The sequence below is a fragment of the Carassius carassius genome, chromosome 7 (assembly GCF_963082965.1).
Source record: "Carassius carassius chromosome 7, fCarCar2.1, whole genome shotgun sequence".
Lineage (NCBI taxonomy): Eukaryota > Metazoa > Chordata > Actinopteri > Cypriniformes > Cyprinidae > Carassius > Carassius carassius.
The window spans coordinates 33,719,686-33,734,677 of NC_081761.1; the positions used below are offsets into that span (position 1 = coordinate 33,719,686).

General features: G+C 37.3%; 1 protein-coding gene across 5 annotated transcripts in view; it reads left to right on the forward strand.

Annotated features, from left to right (window-relative positions):
- The window catches only part of nfixa (nuclear factor I/Xa), an 87,090-nt gene that overhangs the window by 4,026 nt on the left and 68,072 nt on the right, over positions 1-14,992 (forward strand). For 4 of the 5 annotated variants that reach the window (XM_059554686.1, XM_059554697.1, XM_059554695.1 and 1 more), the window contains exon 2: positions 2,866-2,949. In XM_059554686.1, coding sequence (XP_059410669.1) covers positions 2,866-2,949 — 84 coding nt within the window. Of the gene's footprint in view, positions 1-2,865; positions 2,950-5,259; positions 5,424-14,992 lie in introns of those variants that run through there. The other variant, XM_059554687.1, reaches the window with a different exon arrangement.

Genomic DNA, 14,992 nt, shown 5'->3' on the forward strand with positions numbered 1-14,992 from the left:
GTTCTATACAATGAAAGTCTTTGAGGTCTAATGTTTACAGGTTTGAACTATCATGAGATTGAGTAAATTGATCAAAATGTTAATTTTTAGGTGATCTATCCCTTGAAGTGACCACTCAGAATACCCTAGAAACTGCATTGCAATGCATTTACCAGTTTAACGGACCGTGTACGGTCACCACACAAATTTCCTCTAATCTAGTTTAAAAGCAAAGTGTGATTTTCAAATAATATTGGCTAAACCAGTGACATGAAGTTTGGGTCCGAGAACACCAGTTTGTCCGAATAAGTCGAAGAAGATTTGAAAGTAGTTTGAAACAGTCAACATTTTTTGCAGTTCTGTTTATCACTGAAATTACACCCTTCACTCTTAAACTTTAGACCACAAAAGTGTGTGTCCGTGTGTGTGTGACAGAGAGAAACTTCATATTTCAGGAATTTAACCACTTAAGCATTCCACTAAACCACAAACGTATTGCCTGCCATATGCCTCCAACCCGTATAAACCGCTCTCTCTCTGTCTCTCTCCCCCATAAGGACCTATGGAGGAACCCCCTCATTTGATTCCGTTATTCCCACCAATTAAACATTTTAAACAAAGAGCTCTATTTATCGGTGAGAGCGAGGAAACTTGTCGTAATTAACACATTTACATACATCTCCATTGACTCCAATTAGGTCAGAGGCTCCCAGAGCCGCTTTGAAATGTCCCTCTTTTCTCTGTGCGCTTCGCCTCTAAAATGTTAATTAAGAAGAGGCTTGAGATTCTGGCTGAGGGCTGGCCATATGGACCCTGCATATGCTCCATATGCATACAGCCCATATATAATTAATAGCTAACTACAGAAAAATAGGAGCTTTTTGGAGGTGAAGACGAGGCTGAAGGTTCCTCCTCTCAAAATAAGGATAATAGCGAAATTCTGAGTTCCTCCAGGCGCCAACATAGACTTCTGTTCTCCATCTGTGGACAAGACAAATGAACGGATGATCTCAGCACGGCGAAATACGGTCGAGTTGAGTTTGTTCAGCTGGATTGTGCGGCCTGGCCTCGCTGACGGCTTTAATTTGCTGGTTTATCTTGGGGCTTGAGAATCAAGTCAATTAAATTAAGAGAAATTGAATGAGTCAGTGGAACGTTTTCCATTTTCTGCTTCGGTTCAGAGTGATGGGAGCCACTGGAAAGAGCGCATGGTGAAATCTGGTTTGCTGATTTCCTGGAACATGAGAGTAATCAATACTCTGAAACTAAACAAAAGTAAACACTTGAGTCAATCAATACCTAAAGTCCACGTAAAGAAATCAAACCGAGAGCATTCAGAGTTTGTCAGAGATTTTGACATTTGTGGAAGTGCTTAAAGCTTCCACTTGCGTCACTTTTTGCAAGACGTTTGGGCTTTTGGTTAATGCTCTTTAAATGACAGTCAGTTTTTTTTTTTTTTTAAGAACTGGAGAGCTTTACAAAACATCAGTGAAGGGCTCACCTGCTTACTGCTATTTGCTGCCCCATAAAATGCTCCTTCCCACAGCATTCACTCTAGAGCTCTTCTGTTTTCAACCACTTTCTCAGAACAGCCAGAGCCGTGAACTTGCCTCTGAGTAAAGTGTGCTTTTTAATTGTTCTTTTTAACTATCAAAATGCATGTTTATGTTCTAATAAAGCCAATCAGCCATTGTTCCGTGCTTGAATGAGATTTTAGCGCGCTGTAGCTAAGACCCTATAAAAGTGAGGGAAAATTGGGAAAGCCAACGTTTCATTGGGTGGATATGAATAGGCTTTGTTATTCACCACTGCCCGAGCCTAGTGCCAATGCCTGGGACTTATTATGAGCGAACTGTGTGTGCGTATATGGGCTGGAATGGATGTTGATATGTATTTATGCTCACAAACGCGCATTTGTGGTTAAAGTTTATTGTTCATATTTGAACATTTATTATTGTGTGTGTGTGGATGGTTGTTGAATGAGGTACTGGTTGGCTCTCTGGATACCTGCAGTGGTTTATGAAATTACTTTTTCAAAAGGTTCCTTTTGCTTTTCTGTTCTTTTTAATGGAGATCTCTTGCATTTTCTTGCATTTATAGTAATTTTCCTTCCATCTAGAGCCATGCATTCCATGCAAAAGAACATTTAGAAAATTCTCCAGAGAGACATATAAATGAGCATTATTAACATATTAGCATATTAACATATGCTTAAAGCTTTTAAATCTTGAAATAACCAATCTTACCTAATGCGTTAAAATGCACTGCCATTCAACAACATGAAAGTCAAGTTGTAGAAGTTGAGCTAAAATCGGAGTGCCATCAAACGTCATCTCAGTGTAAGGCTGATTTTGAGTTGTTTGGTTAATATGGATATTACTTAAAAATGTTTTACATACTTTGAATTTGCTATGTTGTTTATGCTTTTAATAAGTGTATAGCAATTTCAGAAGTGAAGATGTTTTTTGCAGTGCACAATTATTTTTCAAAGTAAATGAAGATTATTGGAGTACATTTTACAAGAAAAGACTATTTTTCACATTAATTCAAAAAGTCACTAGCCACTTGTTTGTAATAATTTGTGAAATTTACTAGCTATTTCTACACAAAATCCTAAACAATTTCTTTTTTTCACTGTATAGGCAGTACAGTTGCCTGTAGCCACTGATCTAGAGTCAGTGTTCGCTTCTCTCTAGTAATTAAATTCACATCTAATCAAATGGAACACGGAGAATAAAAAAAGAGTTAGAGACCATGTGATTTGACTGAGGTATGTTCCAATGAAGTCTTATGTTTCCAGCTTTGTTTTGGTCAGATTTATCTGACAAGAAGTTATTTTTAGTTTGACCCTATTACTTAATTTTTCTGTTTTGTGTTTGATTACAGGCCACAGAATCGTATTTGGTGCATGAAGGTCCCCATCGAGCCCCAGGCATCTCAGAGTGTTTCCTAGTGCCTGAATCCTACAGGGTACAAGCCATTTTCCCATTTCTTTCTGTGTTATTGTTGTTCATATTATAAGTTTCTTGATTTTTCTGAGTGTAACATGACAAACTGAACTTTGATTTCTTTCTCATGGTTGATGTAATTAATCTGCTTTCAGGGCAGACTGAGTTGGACTTCAGATTGAGATAAGATGAGTTGGAATCGGTTAAGCAAACTATCAAACTCAGATAGAGCAGAGATATAATCTATAATGCCTTTGATTAATTTTCTCTTTCATATCCCGTGTAGAGAGAACGGTGTGTATATGTGCATCATAAATCTCATCGCTCATTTATAATCATGTACGCTGCGTTTATATCATGGTTAGCGTTGAGAGGAATGCAGAGTTTATGTGGAGAAGCAGCTGCAGGAATTATCTTCATAAAATATCATCAGGATTATTTAACTGCCAGCCACAAGGCAATGGTTAAAAGCAAAGTGTTTGTGTTTGTATCGGGTTAAAACCACACACACGGACTATATCGCTTGCATATGGTTCTCTTATGTGAGTTTGAATGGAAGTCTTAGCTGCTGCAACCGCAACTCGACCGTGGGTCTGCTTTACAAAGAACTGGGGGTGTGTGTGTGTGTGTGCGTATGCGTGCATGTATGCATTTGTATGTGTGTGAAAGTATGTGCGCGCTGAAAGCAGAATCGTTATTTATGCACCTTGTGCTATTTTGTAGAGTAATGGCTGCAAGATCTGTGTGCATGAAGCACGAAGACTGTGGTTTTGGATTTGTGCCTTTCAATGTGGTAATGCCAACCTTTGTGCCCTTTTTCTGACTTTGCTCTTAACTCTTAATCTCAGTGTTTTTCTTCATGTTGTTGTTGTTGTATATCAGCTGTTTTGCAGATGCATTTTATCACAAGCAACATACTGTATTGTTGAGTTTGTCCTCCAATAGTGATCCATCGGTATCATGGAAATCATAGGTTCATGGGTTTTCTGTTGGGGAAAGTTACTTTGAAAAGTAATGCATTACAATGTTGCATTACCGCATAAAAAGTAACTAATTGTGTCACTTCTTATTAAATATAATGTTTTTTTTGCATAAACATATGTATAGGTTGGTTCAACAACATGAATATTAATAAATAAATATTAATAAATATATATATATATATATATATATAAATTAATAATAACAAATTCCCTTAATAAGACCAGTTAATTTAGATTTTACTTTTTTCAGTGCATCAGCATTCAGTTTCTTGTAAATTATTGAAAATAAATATATTCTTTACTCGTGTCAAACGTCAACCGATTTTAAATCCATTTTTCAACTTGTAGTGATAATTTCTAAAGGGGATGGTAACCTGCAACTTCATGGTGTTTTTTTCCTGTAGTCCTGGATTAAATTGTGCCATAATTGGTAAGTGCCCTTTGTGGTGTTGGCTCAAGCGGTCTATGAGAAAGCAGGCCTAATAAAAGAGCAAGCTAATCTGCCTCTTAAAGCTAGAAAGCAGTGGCACAGCAGAGTTTCACGGCTGGAGAAGGTGCAAGATAAGCATAGTTGAGCGTGCCGCTAGGCAGCCTGGGCGCTGTGGTTTGCCACAAAACAGATGTGGATTTAGGAGACCACCCTGCAATACTGTGATGCAGGACTGGGGGCTATAGATAAGTCATAGAATAAGAGAGAGGGGGAGAGAGGGGTTGCTTACCTTCCATTTACTGATTAAAATACAGATTGCAGTAGTGATGCACAGGGGAAAAAAGTATTGCAAACCGAAAGCAGCATTTGAAAAGGCCACTGACACAAAGAATGCAGTCAATCCTGCTGCCATTGATCAACCTGTGCATATTTGTTTAGAATTGCACTCATTCCCAAAGCTTAATGACTTTAGTTGAATTGTTTAAAGTTTGTTATTTATAATATTATAGTCATTAATGACTGATATATGTAATACACATTTATGACAATGCAAAATTAGTAAAAATTAAAATGTTCACCATGTTTACTCAAAATTACCTAGAAAAAAAATATATTTGAAACATTATAACATGTAAGCCACCAGTAGTAAATGATAGTATTGCATGCTTTGGAAACTAGTGTGATGTTATGGCAATGCTAAATCTGACTACTTCCCAAAAACTGTGGTCTAAATGACATGGGTGCATTTTATATAGGCTACCCAACTTTTCTGTCACTAGATGAATGCACGTCATCTGCAAGATTACTGAGAATGAGAAACTCCCAACTTAGTTGTTTTATCAAATGGGAAAAGGTTGAAGGGGAGAACAAGAAGGAGAGAAAAGTTTTTTTCCTTCCTAAAGTTTGAGCTTTCACTTTCTGCCTTCGAGGCGGGGTTAGCGGCGAGAGCAGCATGGAGTAAGCGCAAGGGGGGACGGCGAGCGATTTCAATGCAGCAACGCGGCGAACTTCCACTCAACTTCAAAACACGATTCATTTCCCGCCTCTGAGATAACTATGTACTCTCCGTACTGCCTGACACAGGTAAAATTCCTTTATTTAATCAATCAGTCGGGTCTGTGTGTGCTATGCTGCATTGTAGCTCCGTTGCCGTGTCTTGTCTCCTCTATTGCTGCTTAATAAATGCATTTCAAGTTATACGCTGCGCTTTTTAGAACATTCTTTTCGGCCGCGCGTTTATTTCCAGCTTCCAGCTCGCGCGCGGAATTGTTTCGGAACTCCTCTCGTGCGTTTCATTGCACATGGGATCGAAGAGAAAATGGCGCTTCTCTCAAATCTATTTTATATAAAAGGAGATGGGCTTGACCGGAGAGAAAGCGCGACTGGCATAGTAATCGGCTCGAATTTGTTGATGTCAAACTATAAAACGTTCTGGTCTGATTTCTTGAAGTTGTTTTCCCAAGCTGTGGTGTTTCAGGAGATGGCCCCGACGGTGTGTCCAACAGCTGCCGTGCATCAACGTCTCTGCGCTCGAGCTCAGAGGCACGAAGGGACATTGATCTACCTGTCCTGAGTGAGAAATGTTACCTAAATGTGTTAGCCTTTATGTGCATTTCAGGGATATGTTTCGCTCTCCTGTAATAGTTTAGTAAGCTTATTTTATTGTAAATAAATGGACCGAGGAGAAGATGTTAAAACGCGTTTGCTTCTAATGTGAAGACTTCGGGAAAGAAATGCCTTTTCGACGTTATGCAATTTGCTATTTTATGCATAGGCCTATAAAACTTATGATATGCTGTTTAAAAATGATTTATGTTGTCTAGTTCAACATATTCATTCATAATTTATGAACCATTTTTTCATAATCTTAGGCAGGTTGCAAGCTTTATTATGTGAATCGATGATACGGACGCTGGCCTATTATAGGCTAATTTTTATGATCTTGCTGTTTGTACAACACATAACACTGTATTTTAAAAAAGTACTTTCAGGATACAATTAAATGATTCCTTTAAAAGTTGAATGACAATAGGCTGTAGCCTAGGCCGAGGTTCAATAGGAGGAATTGATGCCTGACTTGATTTACAGTCCCCAATCTTTAAAAAAACACTATTCTCTTTGACTGTCTCTATACTTGGCAAGAAGTCAGATTTTTGCAGTTACAAAATATTTTACTAAACGTTCTTAGGTCACAAAAAGTTTTTTCTTTGATTATCCTACGAGTTTGTCTTATCTAAAACCAGTCTTAACTCGCTTTAATTGTTGGCTACATGTAATGCTTAAAAATATTAAGCAGTGTTGAATGTGTTCGTAGTCTTATATTTTATCACAGGTGTCCGTTTTGGAAATTATAGCCTATAGCCTACTCTGTCCCTGACGGCCTACACAAAGCCTATTTTGCACAAGCAGTAGCCTATTATTTTTGAAGAAGCATTTGTGTTCCTCATAGATGCGTGTATTTGAATAAATAATTCAAAAGTAAATTGAAAATGTATTTGCAGTCGTGCGCCATGTGCGCGCAGGGGCTTGAAGGAGTCGGTCCTCTGCGGCTGTAATCTCGTCCATCTCGGAGAGTCAGTTTGGCCCGGGTTCGTGGCAGTCGCTCTTTCTGGCTGTTAAATATTCCTGAAGCAGACATTCGACAGGTCTTTAAAATAACTTTCCTTTAGGCTCAGACATAAGTAATTGAATTCTCAATAGATAATGTCCTGCAGGCGTACCTAAACTTATTCTATCCGGTTCTTATAATTAATTTCTTTTTTCAGTTTCTTCATTTTTAAAGGATTTTGGTCTTGGCTTCAGTTTCTTGGCCGCAGATAGGCCTTTCTCCTGTTCCCCACACGCAGACTGGGTCACGCCAAACTGTCGCTGAATCCAAGACGTCTGGGTCTAAAATAAATCTCCTTTACTCTCATTTTGCATAGTCGACGGCTCTTGTTTTTGTGGCGAATAATTGTTTTCTTGCTAATTAGGTTTTTGTTTTTAAAGCAGATACAAACTTGGTCTTTTTTTCAATGTAAAATATAGGCTTGAACGGCAAGCCCTTTGTGAAGTGTCTGCAACCGGTATGCCTATTATTGATATTTTTTAAAGAGGTACATGTGTTAATAAAAATGTAGGCCTATGTGCTTTTTTTATTTAATAATGCTAAAGAAAATGAAAAGAGTATTTGCAGTCCTGTGCCAGGGCAGCTTCGAGCAGGGCCTATAGTCCGCGCACTCGTTCAGTAACGCATTCAAGTCTATAGCTATCAGGCTATATTCCTATTTTACTGTATTTATACTAGTTTAAGGCTGTGATCTATAGGTTTGTTATTCATTAAAGCTGTTGTTGTTTTTTTGTACTTCTGCAGCCGTCAATTCAACAGTTTGAATATTTCAATATTTGTTTATGTCGGTATAACCATTTTTAAATTGTTTTAAATTAAATATTTTAACCAAGGTAAAAATAAAAATTATATATATATATATATATATATATATATATATATAAAAGCCTACACAATATGGTACAAATGCAAATATTTAAAGGTAGGTAACTCAGCTTGACCTGAACTGTTGCCCATTCATCAAAAGGTCAAATGATGTAATTTCTTCTAGATATGTCCTCTGTTTTATAGCTTTGTTGTGATATGATAAAACATGTCTCTGGTTTGGAAGACAGCAGTGTTTAAATTTTAAGGCTTTAAAACAAAATTGCATAGTTGCAAAAATTATTTTCAAATTATTATTATTATTATTATTTATTTTTTTTGTTAATATAAAAAAAATCGCTTTTAGCCTCAGAAAAGAAATCAAAATGACTTTCTGAAAAGTTTTCATTGTGTAATAGGCTTATATTTAAGCAGGCCTAATTTTTGGGGTCATTTACAAATGTAGCCTATTTTCTTTTCTTAGTGAATCCGTTTGTTTGTAAAAAGTGTTTGTCTCAGGAGTTGATTTAAAGTGTTTTTTTTTTGAGTGTTAAATTCGCAATTATTAGGTGTAAATGTTTTTCTTTTCATCTGTAACAAAGTGTCTCAGACGCACCTAAGTAGGGAGTGCATGTGGGGCAATAAAGGCCACGGCTTACGGGTAAAACCCCAAACCTTCATCACAGTGATATACAGCGTCCTCGTCTTGAATCTTTCAGGCCGTCTTCTTGGCATCAGCTCGACTGTGATTTCGATTGCGGCGATAAAAGGTCCTTCAATCGCGCCACGTAGTGCGTGTTAAAAGGAATCCCTCCTTTGTCTCTTGTGGCTTTAGATGCGATTCAGATTGCAGGCTGGATAAATCCTGCGGCAGGCCACGTTACGCGGAGTCAAAACCTGGGTGAGGTTTGGCGGTTTATGGGACGTTTATGTGCCTTCACAGAAGATGGAGACAAGGGGAGAGAGGGAGGGCGCGGATGCTCTCGGTCCCACTCTAACTCTGTCCCGAGGTTTGTTTAGTCGTCTTTCTTCTTTAATTACGGTTAATTATTAAAATAAACGAGGACGCACACGGCGCGGCAACAAATGTAAACAATAACTAATGAATTATTAATGTTGAAAGGTTTTCTGGAATGGACCGAACAGGTGGGGAATCTCAAGCTTCATACTACGTAATGGAAGTTAAGCATGGGTTGCCAAATGTTCCGCGGTGCAAAATGTCTTTTGGGGAGTCTAAAGGCCTCGATAGGGGCCTTGCACGTACCTCAGGACAAGTGGATAGTATTAATAATGTATCTAAAAAAAAATCTACAATTTTTATTTTTTTATTTTTTTGCCCCAGCAAGGATGTATCTCGGATTTGAGGACACTGAGGTTTAGCCCTGGGTGATGGAATTTCCTAAAGTTTAACAAGTGCACTTTAATGTGAATTCATATGTGTATTGATGTAAAAGGAGGCCTTGAGGCTAAAGACAGATATTGATTATTATGTGGATCCAGGGGCATTTTAGTCTGAATAAACAATAGTGATGTTTTCAAATGTTACACCCTCAAAAAATAAATAAATAAAGTTTCCTTTTTTTGCTTCTGTGGTTCCATGAAGAACCTTTGCAAAAGATTCTTTATAATGGCAAAAAGTTCCTTTGGATTATTAAATGTTCTTCATGCTTAGAAAAACAAAATGGTTCTTTTTAAAACGATTCACTGAAACGTTTTTTGAGGAACCCAGAACGGAACTTCCATGGCATCGCTGTGAAACCCCCCTTTTGAAACCTTTTTTTAAGTGTGGAGTTTCAGGCATACATGTATCTTCAAATTAAAATATTTGTACACATTACTGACAGAGCAAATGAAACTTAATACATTTAGAAATAAATATCAAAAACCAATCTTAAATAATGTAATTTAATTTTAACTTGCACCATCACAATCATTAGTTGACATTGTCTTATACTGATTTTACAGATATCTATGTTGTTAGACTATATTTGATTCTTTATATTGTGTATGTTTATTTTTATCTGACATTTTAATTTGCATTTTGAATGCATCCTCAAAATAAAATAAAACGGGGACTCTTCCTAACACTAATGTTGGGTTAAATGAATCAATTTCTATTGCACTGTTAACAGACTAACTTAAATTTCTAATGCATTTTTCTGTTTTTGTTTTATAAATCATTTGCTCTATATACTGGGCTCAGTTTAGCAATGAAAGCTCACTTCTTGAGCGATTTGATTTTAACGAAACCGAGAATTGTTCTTACATTTGGTTTCAGATAAGCCTTGTTTAATTCACCTGGACTGAAGTGCTGCTTTTGGCAGGCCCCACTCTTCACTCTTCATCTTGATAGATATTGCAGCGTTCCTAAACATAACAGAGCAATTTAACGATAATGACTAATGCTGTTTTTCTGCCCTGTTTACCTATTGAATTTCCCCTTTCTATAAGGGTCTTTTTGGGATATGGCTCTGAGGGAGAAAGACATTGCATCAGACATGCACATTAACTACTCTTTCCTCCAGTTGTCTTGCTCAGCCTGGCAGGGAAATGGGTGAAACGGGAGGCTTTAAATGGAAGAAAGTGTGCGGGAATTGCAGAATATGCTTTCAGAAAGCAGAAGAGAACATGTTGGGACCGAGGCAGCAGCCCTGGGGAATACCATTCGATCTTTATCATAGGTTATTTCTATCAAGAAACCAGAGCATCTGCATGAACGTCAACAACGTTAAGAGTTACCATGAAGTCTTTGGACAGTGCAAATTGTTAATAGCTTCAGATTCTTCATGCATGAATCATTTTATAAAGGTGCAATGGCATTCCTCCCTCGTAGCCCAACATGACCCTGCTGAAGTTCTGCTGGCATAACCGTTTGGTGTGGTAACAATATGCAAAGATACGTTATATTTATGATCCTGGCAGACGCCGTCTTACCAAAGCGTCTTAGAAAATACATGTGCTATGTTTTAGCTGGCAGCAAAAGATGCAGCTCAACTGCTACGATGAAACCTCAGGTTCTAGAAAGAACAAACGTGTCCGCTGTTATAGCAAAAGTCTTACATTCTTAAAAATAAAAGTTCTTTATTGGCATCTGTGGTTCCATGAAGAACCTTTAACACCCATGGAACCACTAAAGGTTCTCTATAGTGGAAAAGAATCTTTAGATCATTAAAAAAGTTCTACACTAAGAAAAATGGTTTCTTTTAAGAGCTGTTCTTTGCTTGGAATGTTCAATTCTACTAGATTTACACTTTCATGGACACCAGGATGATAATTACCATCTTTTTTCCTTTCATTTCACAGTCTGTCTGTCCATGGCTCGTTTTTCAAGCTTTTTTAAATCTCCATCATCCATCACTTATTAACTTTGCATTTTAGTTCTGTAGTCATCGTGGAGTCATCGTGCACATACTATATGCACACACAAAGCCAAGCACATATTACTCAATATGTTCTCATAATCACTTCACTTAGCACAACTGTGTAACAATGGCGTCTTTCACAGTGGTGACCGCACTCTTGAATTTGTCTCCTCTCTTTTTGCTCATTTAAAAAGAACTGGCAGACTGGCCCAATACTGTTGTAATTCGCTAAAGCTGTGTGTCTTTCATTGGCCAGAAATAACCAACTTCCACTGAAAGGTCATGGTCAGACTGAGGCCAGCACAAGCATATGTTTTTTTGCTTTTATGCTAGGTCAAGCCTTTTCTTTACTGTTCATAATTTAACTTCAGGGTGAAAGACCTCAGGGTAAGTAAACATGTCGTAAATCACGGCTAAAAAAACATAGGCTTTCGTACATAAATAGAAAAAAGGCACTGATATTTTATTTTTTGTTTATTTTACTAAACTATTTTTTTTTTTACTGTTTTCATTTTATTTTAATAATGCCTAAAAAAAATTTTTTTATTCCTTTTTATATTAATAATTCTTACATTTTATTATTCATCCTTTCTATTCTATTCTATTCTATTCTATTCTATTCTGTTCTTTTCTTCCTAGGCTTGAAGGCAACTCCTCAGTAATATTTGTATCACAGTGTGTATCACAGTTTAGAATGGCAACTAACCACAAAATGAGAAAGAAAAGTCCAAGAGCTGCAAAAGGGGTTTGTAAAGGGCTTTCAGACGACGACGGCGTGTGTGAGTGTGTTTGATGAGCCCATGGCTCTCAGTGCAGGTGATAAATGGAGTGTTTAGAGCAAGTGTTTATAGTAGCACAGTAGCTTAAGTGACCTGCTGTACTGATGGGCCTAAGACACTCAAGGTCGATTATTTCTGTCTACAGGCTGTGTGTGTGTGTTTGAGATGGGTGTATTCAGTATGCTCACAGTCAGTTGGCATCTATGACTGCAGCTCTGCCACTTGTTATTTTTTGAGTAGTGGTCTATGCTGTAAACTATATTGAGTAAGCAGATGCTAAGAAAGTAGCTTTTTTGTTTTTAACATTTTGTGCTTCCACATTGACGCAAATTCCTTGCACCGTTGCCGTGGCTTTCGCTTGCTCCCCGTATTGTTGTTTGGTTTTTGGAATGCACTGGTGCTGCACCACAGGCAGGGAAAAGACCTGACAACAAACCTTAACATTACAAGACTTTAACTTGCCTAGGAAGATAAACTGAGAAGAGTAAGAAAAATGAATATGTTTGCTTGACAGCAGATGTTTTTTTAGGAACTATGCAGCATAACACCCAATGCACAGATCTTCCCAAAGTCATGCAGAATTTTGCATTACTTTGCTATGAACGCTGAACTGCGATACCCGTGAGTGCTGTGATCTTGGGAAAAATAAAGCAATTAGTCTTTTCTGTCATTTATGCAAACATTCCACTGGAGCGACTGTTGAATGTACACATATGCTCCGGGCTCTTGCCATTTGTGAAGGTACAGTGGGCACTCGTATTTGTGCTATAGCAAGATTTATGAATTGATTACAGTCTCGAAAAACAAAAATATGGTTTACGCCAAATGTAGTTTATTCCTGTGATGCAAAGCTGAATTTTCAGCATCATTCCTTCAGTCTTCGATGTCACATGATTCTTCAGAAATGCTGATTTGCTGCTCAAGAAACATCATCAGTATTCAAAGCCTTGTTACAATTTCAGGATTTTTTGATGAATAGAAAGTTCAAAAGAACTTCAAATAGTAACATTCTACAATATAAATGCCTTTACGGTCCCTTTTGATCAATTTAATGTGTCCTTGCCATGTAAAAGTATTGATTTCTCACTAGGATTTGTAACAGCCTCTATCACCTCAAGCTTCCATGCATGAACTCAATTAACATTAACAACTGTGTTAATAGTGAATATTTCATTGTCATCTTGTCAGCACAACTTTAGAGCGGTCAGCGTGTGAGAAATGTGCCGCTGCGAGCACGTGTTGTCTGACCAAGGTGCGTCCTGTAATCCTGTGTAATCTGGCTCCGGTCTATTAGCGATTAATTGATTGCGATATCTAATCTGAACGGACTATTATTTATGATGGTTATCATCAAAATTGCCCGTAATGGCAGATAATTATGGCCAGATGTGGTCAATCTGAGATTAGCTTTTAAAGTCAACACACATTACAGTAAACCATCGCAGATGTGGAATATGCACACACACTCTCCCCTTTAACCTAAGCATCATGTTTGTGGAATGCAAGAACATGCGCAACTCCACTTTCTCCTAACCTCAAATGAAAGACATTACCCCTTCTGAAGACAAACACACACAACACACACTCTCCATCACTACAATAATGCTTATTGTCAGAATTGTATACAGTACTTAATATTTCCTGTTTAATTTAGCCATTTTTGTTTCAATTTACGACTTTCTTAGTTATCTCTTATTTTACACTTACTGCTGCATTATTGACGTGCTTGCCAACGCTAGCATCATTTTTACTGTTGCTTGTATTTTTCTTCTGAATAATTCAATTTTTTTATGGCAGATGATTCTGATGTGAAGTGGAAAGGTTCCATAGATGTTAAAGGTTCGTTATTGAACTATAGACATTTTACATTTAAAAGTGTTTAATTTTAAAATGTAGAAATCCTTTCATGATAATAAGGGTTAAAATCTAGTCTTGCTTTGATGGAGGTGCCAGAATATCATAGTGTGACTAGTGTGCCACATAGCATCCATCTAGAACACCTTAGCATTATGTTTGCAAATTTGACATGGACAAACTTGTTAATATTCTGTCATGATAGTAAAGTGCACTAAATTGAATGCCTTAGATGATCTTGGATCAGTTACACACTCAGTGTTAGGTAATGCATGACAGTATTCTGTTACTTGAAAAGTAACCAGTTGCATTACTTAGTTACTCTTTATGAAAAGTAATGCATTACATTACTTTTGTGTTACTTTTTTTTCTCCTGGGCTGGACTTGCTTATGTTTTTTTTAACAACCAACATGACAAAAGTAATATTTTTGGAAACTGTAAAGGCCCTTTCACACAAAAAGTGAAATAAATAAGCCTCAGGCTGATAGAAGTGCTTACTCCCAATTTCTCTCGACCCAGAGACAGGAGAGCTGTCAGTCACTAAATTGGAAAACAAAGTAATTTGTGTTAATTATTTGAAAAAGTTAGTCAAATATTTTGACGTACATTAAAAAGTAATGGGTTACTTTACTAGTTACTTGAAAAAGTAATCTGATTAAATAAATTGCATTACCCCAACACTGGTCACACACACACACACACACACACACACTAAAATAGTGTAGTATTTCTTTTGAAACATCTAAAAATTGATGTCACAAATAATTACAAAAAATGGCAAGTAGAACAATTTAATTTTCTTGAAAAATGTATTCCAATAATCTTTATTTGCAACCTCTAAAAATCTTTTTTTTTTTTTTCAGCATAGTTGATGTTTGATCAGTAAAATGAGTAAGGTCATGATTTAGGTTTATGAGGCTGGATGCAGATCAGCGTCAGTGTCACCGTCACTCTGTGGATTTAGGGAGGAATGTGGTGGAAAGGGAGGGCTAGTGGTTTTTAAACGATTGGAGAGAGCGATGGCGGTTTTTAAATGAGTTCAGGGAGGGATGGTGGTTCTTAAAGGCGTGGAGGAGGTGATGTTTATTGACTTGTGGACCGCTGCAGCCATAGAGCGTTACTTAGAAGAATGGATGGCAGCGGTCCAGGGATGGAGAGAGAGACGCGGCACATTCATGCAGTATGTGCACATGTGTGTGTGTTTAACACGTAAAACTAATCAAGCTTTGTAACTTAAACAGGAA